The sequence below is a fragment of the Callionymus lyra genome, chromosome 4, assembly GCF_982586985.1.
Source record: "Callionymus lyra chromosome 4, fCalLyr1.hap1.1, whole genome shotgun sequence".
Classification (NCBI taxonomy): Eukaryota; Metazoa; Chordata; class Actinopteri; order Syngnathiformes; family Callionymidae; genus Callionymus; species Callionymus lyra.
In genome coordinates this window covers 6,976,064-6,988,796 of record NC_141821.1, presented here as the reverse complement: position 1 = coordinate 6,988,796, position 12,733 = coordinate 6,976,064, and the positions used below count along the sequence as shown (strand labels likewise).

At 41.2% G+C, this 12,733-nt stretch overlaps 1 protein-coding gene across 2 annotated transcripts in view; it reads right to left on the bottom strand.

Annotated features, from left to right (window-relative positions):
• Positions 1-12,733, bottom strand: part of chd3 (chromodomain helicase DNA binding protein 3) — a 99,616-nt gene that overhangs the window by 10,657 nt on the left and 76,226 nt on the right. The window contains exons 38-39 of one of the 2 annotated variants that reach the window (XM_087788569.1): positions 12,580-12,706; positions 2,834-3,163 (exon numbers count right to left, since the gene is read on the bottom strand). In XM_087788569.1, coding sequence (XP_087644695.1) covers positions 2,898-3,163; positions 12,580-12,706 — 393 coding nt within the window. In that variant the 3' untranslated portion in view covers positions 2,834-2,897. Of the gene's footprint in view, positions 1-2,833; positions 3,164-12,579; positions 12,707-12,733 lie in introns of those variants that run through there. The other variant, XM_087788570.1, reaches the window with a different exon arrangement.

Here is a 12,733-nt window from a genome sequence, read left to right as displayed (position 1 = left end):
TATGTGTAGTATTGTGGAGTACTTGACTCTGGTGTTGTGATAGTGTAGTAACAAGGATATGTGTGTAGTATTGTCCAGTACTTGACTCTGGTGCTGTGATAGTGTAGTAACAAGTATATATGTGTAGTATTGTGGAGTACTTGACTCTGGTGTTGTGATAGTGTAGTAACAAGGATATATGTGTAGTATTGTCCAGTACTTGACTCTGGTGTTGTGATAGTGTAGTAACAAGGATATATGTGTAGTATTGTCCAGTACTTGACTCTGGTGTTGTGATAGTGTAGTAACAAGTATATATGTGTAGTATTGTCCAGTACTTGACTCTGGTGTTGTGATAGTGTAGTAACAAGGATATGTGTGTAATACTGTCGAGTACTTTACTCTAGTGTTGTGATAGTGTAGTAACAAGTATATATGTGTAGTATTGTGGAGTACTTGACTCTGGTGTTGTGATAGTGTAGTAACAAGGATATATGTGTAGTATTGTCCAGTACTTGACTCTGGTGTTGTGATAGTGTAGTAACAAGTATATATGTGTAGTATTGTCCAGTACTTGACTCTGGTGTTGTGATAGTGTAGTAACAAGGATATGTGTGTAATACTGTCAAGTACTTTACTCTGGTGTTGTGATAGTGTAGTAACAAGGATATATGTGTAGTATTGTCCAGTACTTGACTCTGGTGTTGTGATAGTGTAGTAACAAGTATATATGTGTATGTTTGTCCAGTACTTGACTCTGGTGTTGTGATAGTGAAGTAACAAGGATATGTATATAGTACTGTCGAGTACTTGACTCTGGTGTTGTGATACTGTATTAACAAGGATATGTTTCTAGTACTGTCAAGTACTTGACTCTGGTGTTGTGATAGTGTAGTAATGAGTATATATGTGTAGTATTGTCCAGTACTTGACTCTGGTGTTGTGATAGTGTAGTAACAAGGATATGTGTGTAGTACTGTCGAGTACTTGACTCTGGTGTTGTGATAGTGTAGTAATGAGGATATATGTGTAGTATTGTCCAGTACTTGACTCTGGTGTTGTGATAGTGTAGTAATGAGGATATATGTGTAGTATTGTCCAGTACTTTACTCTGGTGTTGTGATAGTGTAGTAACAATGATATGTATTTAGTACTGTCGAGTACTTGACTCTGGTGTTGTGATAGTGTAGTAACAATGATATGTATGTAGTACTGTCGATTACTTGACTCTGGTGTTGCAGAATTTACGCTTTAAAAGCTGCTGGACTCACTGTATCCCCTCATCCTCAGTCATCGCCCGGGATCTTTTACTCTAGCTGCGGAGGATGTAACGACTGCTGCCATCTGGCGGCCGGAAGATAAATTGCAACACAAAAATGTTAATTGTGATTAGAAAAATAATAAACGTTTTATTCAAATATAACCCATAAGATAACTATGAGTAAAGAAAACACATTTAAATAGAAAATATATCAAAATGGTTACAGTGCTGTTGAGTATCGACACAGAAACATATTTGTTTGGATCATTTCTCTCGAACTTCAAGGCCAGTTAAACAACTTCAACAAGAGGTTCAGGAGAAACTTTGACGTTGGCAGGATCGCACAGAAGGATTTAAGACGAGGACTCTTGCGTTCAAGTCATGTTTTCTCAAAGTTCGACTTCAAGTTTGTGAGGACGACGGCCAACGAGGCCGAGGTGCCAGAGAGTCGTAAGCGCCGTCGACTTTACAGCGACCGACTCTCACAAGAGGACATTAGAGAGAAGGTGTGAGGAGAGTGTTAGAAGAACAAACGCTGTGCCGGGCTTGAGACCTCGAGTCCAGAGTTCCTGCAGCGATACGTCTCGTGTCACGTCGGCATCAGAGCTCGAACTGTCCGTCAAATCATTTCAATCCACTTCAAAAGTGACGGAGAAGCAACTGGAAACACAAGCTCTCGCAACCACGTCTCTGACTTCTTAAAAAGGATTGTCTGGTTTCGTTGGTTCCACAGAGGAGGCTCTAGAGTTCACCGCGCTCCCCACTCCAGACTGTCACACTCATGCACACACTGAGCTGGAAAAATTACGACGGGGCCCCAAATGTTTTACTTTCAGGAGGATCAAGGGACAACCAAGAATTCATCTTAGTGTCACTATAAAGAAGAAAAAGATCTTTCGCTTCCTCCGGTGGCAGCGGAAAGTTATCAGCGGCAAGAAAACCTGTTTTCAATCCGCCCGTCGTCAAAGTCGCTACTGATGGAAACAGTTTGTCGAAGCTTTATTTAGACTCAGGATCCTCGATGTTACGCTTCGTCCGGGCGAGGAATGCCGGAGCCGCGGGAAGTCGTCGCTCGACGAAACCATCGACTTCAACCTTCACTCTTTAACAAAACAGGTCTATTTTAAGAGTCGTCTGCTTGTGCTCGGCAGATACATGGAGTTCTGTGCAGGTTCTGCGTGAGGTCCGGAGTGTATATGTTTGTACATGTGTGTGTGTGTGAGACGGAAGGCTGCGAGGAATGAGGGAGGACAGGGTCAGGACGAGGCGACAGACGTGTTCAGTCGGCCCGCGGATGAAGAATTGATCCGCTGGGAAATCTTTTGGCCCACGAGTGGAGACAGAAAAAAGGAGTCGGTAGAAATCCGAGGAATAAAGAAAAGAGGTTTGAGTGTAGCGTTTTTTTATCCTATGTGATCTGCTGAGAGGCAGCAAATGCATTAGCACGCTTCACGTTCTCTTTTTAGTCCAGCCATCTTTCATTGGGCTCAGATTTGTGGCCACTTTTTTTCAGTAGCTCATTTTTTCTCAGGGGCCAGCGTTTCATCACGTCCTCTTACTCTGGCCGGTCCTCGGCCCCCCCTCGGTTTTTAACCATTGGAAGTTCAACTTGGTTTGGTCCAAACTGTTCCCCAAGTGTAAAGTGCGATTGTTCCTCTCAGGGTTTCTTTGGTCGGCCGTTGCGCGGCAGGTTCTCCACGGTGTTGCTGAGCCTGTACTTGACGATGATGCTGTGAACCGTGGACTTGGGCATTCGAAGCTCCAGGCCGATGGCGCCCTCTGACTTGCCGTCCTTCCAGAGGTCCACCACCCGCTGCCGCTGACCCACATCGTGCTCCTTGGTCTTCTGGCACACTCCGCCGTTGCTGGGCCCTCCGAAGGCTCCCCCCGCGGCCCCTGCGGCCCCAGCAGCGACGCCGGCTTCTGTGGGGGCAGACAAGCGGCAGACTGTAGTGGAGGCGTTGGGAGCAGGACAATGAGACACTTTACTGGTCCCTGCAGGCTTATTTCTCCTAGTCTCCCCCCGGCCTCAGCCGGAGCATCTGTCAGAGGTGACGATAGCTCAGTGTCAGGCTCAAGGACACATCGGCGGGGCAGGAGTCCTCATGAACAGCAACTCCCTAAATAGCAATGATGGAGTGTCTCTAAGTGCAGATGTGCAGCTTCTCGGGTTCTAATGATGGACGAGCGAAGCTTTTCCAAAAGTTATTGAAGGTGTGAAATCATGGTGTTCTGACCCGCGGAGCAGGGTGTTCCCCAGAACCATCCGGTGTTTGGACGTCGACCTCCTACAGCTATAAAGCATTTTGAAGAGCTACACAACATTTGCTAAAGGCATAAGGGATCGGAAGAGTTCTAGCTACAAAAAAAAACTCAAGATGGATTCAAGGACAACACGAGTGTCCAAAAGTGATGAGTCTTTGTTATTATCTTCGGATCATTGTGTGTTTATCCATCAAACCAACTCATCACGAAGCTCAAGCGACCTTTAAAGTTCACGCTGAGGACGAGCCGCAGGAGACTTGGTGGGATTATATATAAATATATATAATATTACAGTTTATTATAGAGTAACTTTACGTACAATAATTTAAAGGATCCTTCTCCACGAGGGTTATTCAACTCAATTGCCAACTCATGTTCTACTACTTCCTGTTGACTGTTGGACAAACAGATTCAAAATAAAGTTATACGTCTTGTGTATTTAAACAGTATCAGACAAGTGTCTCCTCTCGGTGCACTGGAGTTCTTTTGCTTTGTGTTGACATTTCTCGGTCCATTCGTCATCGAATCTTTAGTCGTCCGCGTCAACTTTACGTCGCTGTCGTTGCGACGTCGAGACGAGAAGACAATCGAAGATCAGCTGATCGGATCGAACACGTTTATTTATCGTGGATGAAGCGGTCCGGTCCAAACCAGCTTGAAGTTGTGTGGTTAGGTGGTCCATTTAGTTGAAGGGACTTCCTGTATTTGAGACTTTCTTGCCGGTGAGACGACCCGAGGCGATCCAACCCACTCGCTTCACGTGAACCCCTCGAACAAAAGTACACATGATTGTAGCTCAAAGGGTTTGTCGTCACATTGTTTCCATCGAAGCCGACGGTTGTTTTGTCGCATCACGGTCGTCGTGTGCGTCCGTGGCTGTGATTCAACAACATATGTGGAGGATTTAAACAAGACGAGCAGGCTGGACTGGATCTCGAAAACATTTCACCTTTATTCCAGAAGGCTTCTTCTGATCCGTTGGCCTTGGCCGAGATAGTCGGAATACTTTTGGTTTGGTTGTGTGGACTGGGAGAGGGGGTCAGACGGGGTCTCGTCTGCAGGGAGAGCTATTAAAGTCATCAAATCAGTTGTTGTTTCAACCCCGGCTGTTTGTCCTGCAGACTTTCCTCTCTTTGGCGAAGCCTCGCGGGGTCAGATACCACTGCGACCCCAATCAAGAGTGCAGACCCGATCGCCGTCAGAACCTTCGGGATGTTCGCTCTGCACCTCGGGCCGGGCTCCGCCGCTCACCGCGAGGCCCCCGCGAACGAAGCCCTGCTCACGCACGACTATTTCTGAGCGGTGAAAAAAAGCCATCGGTCCAGCCCTCGTGCCGACTCACGAGTCACAACACGACGTTTACACAACCAAACTGCTGCTGCGGTTTCAGTCCTTCTCAAAATACCTTGGTCCGAAGCCCGAATGTTTTCTTGGCACGGCCCGGGCCTCAGGACCGGTTGAGCATAATGACATTTTCAGAGATAGGCCCTGGCTCTCCAGAATGTCTTTGACAGATGTTTCAGTCTACAATTACATAAATCAAGATACGCCGTCTGAAAGTGCCGGAGCTGGCGGTGGTGGTTTTTAGGGCAAAGCTTTGGGGAAATATCGGGTTCTCGCAGTTATCTCTGCCATCGTCTCCACCGTCTAAACATCCAGCGCCGCAGGAGCACGTCTGGGGAACACATGCCGTTACCAATCGAATTACGACAAAATGAATCCACGGAGCAGCTTCTGACTGCAGAGGAGCGACGGTCGCACAAGAAGACGAGAAAACGTCTGAACGTTTGAGACACGAGGAGGGAAACAAAGTTGGCGAGCAGACGCTGCGATAGCACTGCAGACTTTCCTCTTGCGCAACGTGTTATTAGCATCAGGGCTGCGAGGTGAAGCGAGCGTCTGCACTGCAGCGTGTTTGTGTTTGATTCGGGTAATGTCTATTTCAGGTGTCTTTTTGGCAGCCGCTTCAAAAACAGTGGCGGTTTTTTTGGTCGTTCTCGAATCTCACGACTAATGCCTTCCACACACGAGCGCGCGGACGCCGTACGCGAGTCTGATTGCTTCAAGTGCTGATGAAGCAACCCTTGACTGCCAATGTTTTTACATTCTGACCCGCGCCGCTGGATATATGAACACTCCACGTCAAAATAATCACAGAAGGGCCGTAACATTCCCACAAGGAGGAATTTTTTCAATGGAATTTTCCACATTGAATCTTCGGATACAAGCACCAGAATAAAAGCATTAAGTCTAATGAAGTGAAAAACTATTTTACGCAACGTCAACAGCCGCTGTGCGACGAAGGTTGTTGAGAGGGATGTGAATGTGTTAATTGTATATGATCTATATGCTGGCAGACTATGTTAAATAAGGGGTGGGTTTCAGAAGTTGACCCCCCAATAAACCACTGTAGACAGTTATAGACTGTATTGACGTCCATGATCTCTGAAACACTGGCATCTCTATAGGCCACAATATCAACATGAACATTCGTCTACTTTGAATTTGGCCCGGCCATCCCCAGGCCACTTAAAATGACTCTGAAACAATGACCGTTATTTTCCACTAGATGTCACTCTCTGCTCTATAAGATATTGCTTTAAGCAACTATCCAACTTAAACGTCATTTTAAACCGAAGGCACCACCTACTGACCTCTGAAATACGATACTGTTTCATGAAGCTTCATGAAACAATTTCCATTATTTAACACTATATGTCACTCTCTACTCTATAAGATATTGCTTTAAGCAACTGTTCAATTTAAATGTAATTTTAAACCGAAGGCACAACCTACTGATTCCTGAAATAACATACAGTTTCATGAAGCTGCATCATGAAACAGTTTCAATATTTCAAGAATCCATTAGATGTCACTCTATGCCCTATAATATCTAGATTTAAACAACGATTAAAACCTCACATCACTGCATGAAGCTTCATGAAACAATGTAAATTATTTAACACTAGATATCACTCTCTACTCTATAAGATATTGCTTTAAGAAACTATTCAATTTAAACGTTTTTTGGAACTGAAGGTGCCACCTACTGACCTCGGAAATATGATACCGTTTCATGAAGCTTTATGAAACCGTTTCATGATGCTTCATGAAACAGTTTCAATATTTTAAGAATCCACTGGATGTCACTATATGCTCTATAATATCTAGATTTAAACAACGATTAAAACCTCACATCACTTTCGAACTGACGGTGCCACCTATTGACCTTGGAAATTATATGACACCGTTTCATGAAACTTCATGAAACAATGTCAATTATTTAACACTAGATGTCACTCTTTACTCTATAAGATATTGCTTTAAGCTACTATTCAATTTAAACGTAATTTTGAACTGAAGGTGCCACCTAAAGACCTCGGAAATACGATACCGTTTCATGAAGCTTTATGAAACCGTTTCATGATGCTTCATGAAACAGTTTCAATATTTTAAGAATCCACTAGATGTCACTATATGCTCTATAATATCTAGATTTAAACAACGATTAAAACCTCACATCACTTTTGAACTGACGGTGCCACCTATTGACCTTGGAAATTATATGACACCGTTTCATGATGCTTCATGAAACAGTTTCTATATTTTCAGAATCCACTAGATGTCACTCTATGCTCTATAATATCTAGATTTAAACAACGAGTGAAATCACACATCACTTTTTAACCGACTGGGCCAACTATTGACCTTGGAAATTATATGACACCGTTTCATGAAGCTTCATGAAACAATGTAAATTATTTAATACTAGATGTCACTCTCTACTCTATAAGATATTGCTTTAAGCAACTATCCAACTTAAACGTCATTTTAAACCGAAGGCGCCACCTACTGACCTCTGAAATACATTACTGTTTCATGAAGCTTCATGAACCAGTTTCAATATTTTTAGAATCCACTAGATGTCACTCTATGCTCTATAATATCTAGATTTAAACAACGATTAAAACCTAACATCACTTTTGAACTGACGGTGCCACCTATTGACCTTGGAAATTATATTACACCGTTTCATGAAGCTTCATGAAACAATGTCAATTATTTAACACTAGATGTCACTCTTTACTCTATAAGATATTGCTTTAAGCTACTATTCAATTTAAACGTAATTTTGAACGGAAGGCGCCACCTACTGACCTCTGAAATACGATTTCCGTTTGAAACAGTTTCAATATTTTCAGAATCCACTAGATGTCACTCTATGCTCTATAATATCTAGATTTAAACAACAAGTGAAATCACACATCACTTTTGAACCGACAGTGCCACCTACTGACCTCGGAAATTATATGACACCGTTTCATGAAGCTTCATGAAACAATTTCAATATTTTAAGAATCCACTAGATGTCACTCTATGCCCTAAAATATCTGGATTTAAACAACGAGTGAAACCACACATCACTTTTGAACCGACAGTGCCACCTACTGACCTTGGAAATTATATGACACTGTTTCATGAAGCTTCATGAAACAATTTCCATTATTTAACACTAGATGTCACTCTCTGCTCTATAAGATATTGCTTTAAGCAGCTATTGAACTTAAACGTCATTTTGAACCGAAGGCCCCACCTACTAACCTCGGAAATACGAAACTGTTCCATGAAGCTTCATGAAACAGTTTCAATATTTTCAGAATCCACTAGATGTCACTCTATGCTCTATAATATCTAGATTTAAACAACGATTAAAACCTCACATCACTTTTGAACTGACGGTGCCACCTATTGACCTTGGAAATTATATGACACCGTTTCATGATGCTTCATGAAACAGTTTCAATATTTTCAGAATCCACTAGATGTCACTCTATGCTCTATAATATCTAGATTTAAACAACGAGTGAAATCACACATCACTTTTGAACCGACTGGGCGACCTATTGACCTTGGAAATTATATGACACCGTTTCATGAAGCTTCATGAAACAATGTTAATTATTTAATACTAGATGTCACTCTCTACTCTATAAGATATTGCTTTAAGCAACTATCCAACTTAAACGTCATTTTAAACCGAAGGCGCCACATACTGACCTCTGAAATACATTACTGTTTCATGAAGCTTCATGAACCAGTTTCAATATTTTTAGAATCCACTAGATGTCACTCTATGCTCTATAATATCTAGATTTAAACAACGATTAAAACCTAACATCACTTTTGAACTGACGGTGCCACCTATTGACCTTGGAAATTATACGACACCGTTTCATGAAGCTTCATGAAACAATGTCAATTATTTAACACTAGATGTCACTCTTTACTCTATAAGATATTGCTTTAAGCTACTATTCAATTTAAACGTAATTTTGAACGGAAGGCGCCACCTACTGACCTCTGAAATACGATTTCCGTTTGAAACAGTTTCAATATTTTCAGAATCCACTAGATGTCACTCTATGCTCTATAATATCTAGATTTAAACAACAAGTGAAATCACACATCACTTTTGAACCGACAGTGCCACCAACTGACCTCGGAAATTATATGACACTGTTTCATGAAGCTTCATGAAACAATTTCAATATTTTAAGAATCCACTAGATGTCACTCTATGCCCTATAATATCTAGATTTAAACAACGATTAAAACCTCACATCACTTTTGAACTGACTGGCCCACCTATTGACCTTGGAAATTATATGACACCGTTTCATGAAGCTTCATGAAACAATGTCAATTATTTAACACTAGATGTCACTCTCTACTCTATGAGATATTGCTTTAAGCAACTATTCAATTTAAATGTAATTTTGAACCGAAGGCGCCACCTACTGACTACTGAAATACGATACCTTCATGAAGCTTCATGAAACAGTTTCAATATTTAAAGAATCCACTAGATGTCACTCTATGCTCTATAATATCTACATTTAAACAACGATTGAAACCTCACATCACTTTTGAACTGACGGTGCCACCTACTGACCTTGGAAGTATATGCAGTATCACCCACACATGTTGATAATAGTTTGGAAAGATCTTGTTTTATTTATTGAAATATTGATATATTTAAGATGTTTTTATGCTAAAATAGAATAAATATACATCTGAGAACTGAAATCATCTTTTCTTGAAACTCTAGTTGTTTACTGACGAGCAGCTCTTCGTTGTTTGTCTGAGAATTCTGTTGTAACAAAAATGCAAGAAATCTAATTTTGGACTTTCTGGCCTGAACAGTTTCCCAACAACAACATGTCCATATAAAGGTTGAATTCCTGCGATGAAATCTCTAAATAGGCGCAGCATCTCTGGGTCTGCCCATCATCACAGGAGGCTGCCAAGCAATCAAGTCCAGATCGAGAACGTCTGATTCCCGCGTCAGTTGTGAACGTTTGTCCAAAAATAACAACAAGCAGACGACGGAGAGAAACTGCTGAGTTGGTGCTTTTCTTCCAACACGGACTGAAGTCCAGCAGAGGAGAGTCAAACTAATGCTGCTTCCTCGTGACATCAGAGTCGTTTAAACATCATATTTCTCAGCATCCACGGCTTAATACACTTAATACTTAATACACAACTTATTTTCAACAAAAATGTCAAACATATTTTCTTCCATGATAGAGGGAAAAAATATAAAACATTACGATAAATTATGATACTGTACTTACAAGGATATATGTGTAGTATTGTCGAGTACTTGACTCTGGTGTTGCGATAGTGTAGTAACAAGTATACTTTATATATGTAGTATTGTCAAGAACTTGACTCTGGTGTTGTGATAGTGTAGTAACAAGTATATATGTGTAGTATTGTCCAGTACTTGACTCTGGTGTTGTGATAGTGTAGTAACAAGGATATATGTGTAGTATTGTCCAGTACTTGACTCTGGTGTTGTGATAGTGTAGTAAAAAGTATATATGTGTAGTATTGTCGAGTACTTGACTCTGGTGTTGTGATAGTGTAATAACAAGTATACTGTATATATGTAGTATTGTCAAGTACTTGACTCTGGTGTTGTGATAGTGTAGTAACAAGTATATATGTGTAGTATTGTGGAGTACTTGACTCTGGTGTTGTGATAGTGTAGTAACAAGTATATATGTGTAGTATTGTCGAGTACCTGACTCTGGTGTTGTGATAGTGTAGTAACAAGTATACTGTATATGTGTAGTATTGTCCAGTTCTTGACTCTGGTGTTGTGATAGTGTAGTAACAAGTATATATGTGTAGTATTGTCGAGTACCTGACTCTGGTGTTGTGGTAGTGTAGTAACAAGTATACTGTATATGTCTAGTATTGTCAAGTACTTGACTCTGGTGTTGTGATAGTGTAATAACAAAAATACTGTATATGTGTAGTATTGTCAAGTACTTGACTCTGGTGTTATGATGGTGTAATAAAAAGGATATATGTGTAGTATTGTCAAGTACTTGACTCTGGTGTTGTGATAGTGTAGTAACAAGTATATATGTGCAGTATTGTCCAGTACTTGACTCTGGTGTTGTGATAGTGTAGTAACAAGTATATATGTGTAGTATTGTTGAGTACCTGACTCTGGTGTTGTGATAGTGTAGTAACAAGTATACTGTATATGTGTAGTATTGTCAAGTACTTGACTCTGGTGTTGTTATACTGTAGTAACAAGGATATATGTGTAGTATTGTCGAGTACTTGACTCTGGTGTTGTAGTATTTAAAGACCACATGACTCTTGACGAAGTAATAACTACTTTCATCAGCTTTAAAAGCTGCTGGACTCACTGTATCCTCTCGTCCTCAGTTATTGCTGTAATCTAGTAGGATAAATGCTTCCTTTAGCTGCCGGGGACTTAATGACTGCTGCCATCCAGAGGCGTGAAGATTAATTGCAACAAAAAAATGAACAAACGTCGTCAATCTTTGTTAATTGTACATTTAAAAAAATCTAATCATTTTATTTTAAACACACTATATTGAAGAGTACGCCATAAATGGAACTTTAGTAAGATTTTGAATACAGTTCTACTTAAATTGTCAAAATGGATACTTTATCGTGAACAAAAATAAATAATTCTGTACCGATATTTTCTAACAAGCGTATTCAGGAGTGAAGTGTGTATTCAAATATTTGCTGGATTTAAACAACAGATTCCATTTGAGAATAAACTCAGTAACTCAATGTAACTTCAAATAAGTCAAATCACTTTCAGAGGAAGATTCAAATATTCAATCGTTGAAAGGTTTCCTTGATCCAGTTCTTTTATTTCCGTCCACCAAACGATCCACTGTGAGATGTTTGCTGACGTCCAGGAGTATTTCTGCTGCCGTCATGATCCTCGTAGTATTTGTTAAGAAGAAGAAAAAAGTGTTTCCTCGACGTCTTCTCTCAGAGGTGAGTCCAGCAGTGACTTCCATCAACCTTGGATCCTGACGACCATCGTTCACTCCATGGATCCTGACACGGACTTTACAAAGTCAATGTTTTGGGGAAACATGTTTTCAAAACTGAGATTTCCTTTATTGTTGGTCTCATAGTTGTTATCGGCCTCACAGCACGAGGGTTGCAGGTTCAATTCCAGCTCGTGAAAACCTGCATCCTCTCTGTGTTTGACTCTTCTCCTCAAGTTTACTCCGGGCACTCCGATTTCCTCCCACAGGTCAAAGACCTCAAAGATTGATTGAGAAGGTCTTAGTGTGTGTTTGTCCAGGGGGTTTCCCCTGCCTCTCGCCCCAAGGAGCTGGGACTGGCTCATAAAATATGTGGAAACTCAATTTGTAAAAACATAAACAACACAAATCCTCTGAAGACGATGAACAAAAGAATTCGATAAGAAAGAAGAAAAGTCTCAGACAATCACAATGAAAACTTGCTCTGAACAGGCAGAAACCTGGAGCAGAACCAGACTCTGCTGCCACAGAGCGAAGGTGATAGATATACAAGTATATGTGTAGAAAAGAGAATACGTGTGAGGAAAAGAGAGCAAATGTGTATGAATGTCATGTTAGGAAACCAGACACAGAATGAAAGTGTGATCTGGACGGTGAAGGAGAAAATCTAATCTAAAAGAAGGTGTTTGTAGTTCGTCCGTCAGATCATGTGTCGACCACATGTGTCAGAGACGCACTGACCTGATATGAAGGATCCCGGCGGCATCTGACTGTAGTTGGCTCCGCCCAGATGGAGGGCGCTGACCGGGGCTGGAGTGTAGGGGGCGCCGTAGTTCTGATGAGTCGCGTACGGTCCAGTGGGAATGGGCTGTGAATGAGAACGTCACGAACGTGT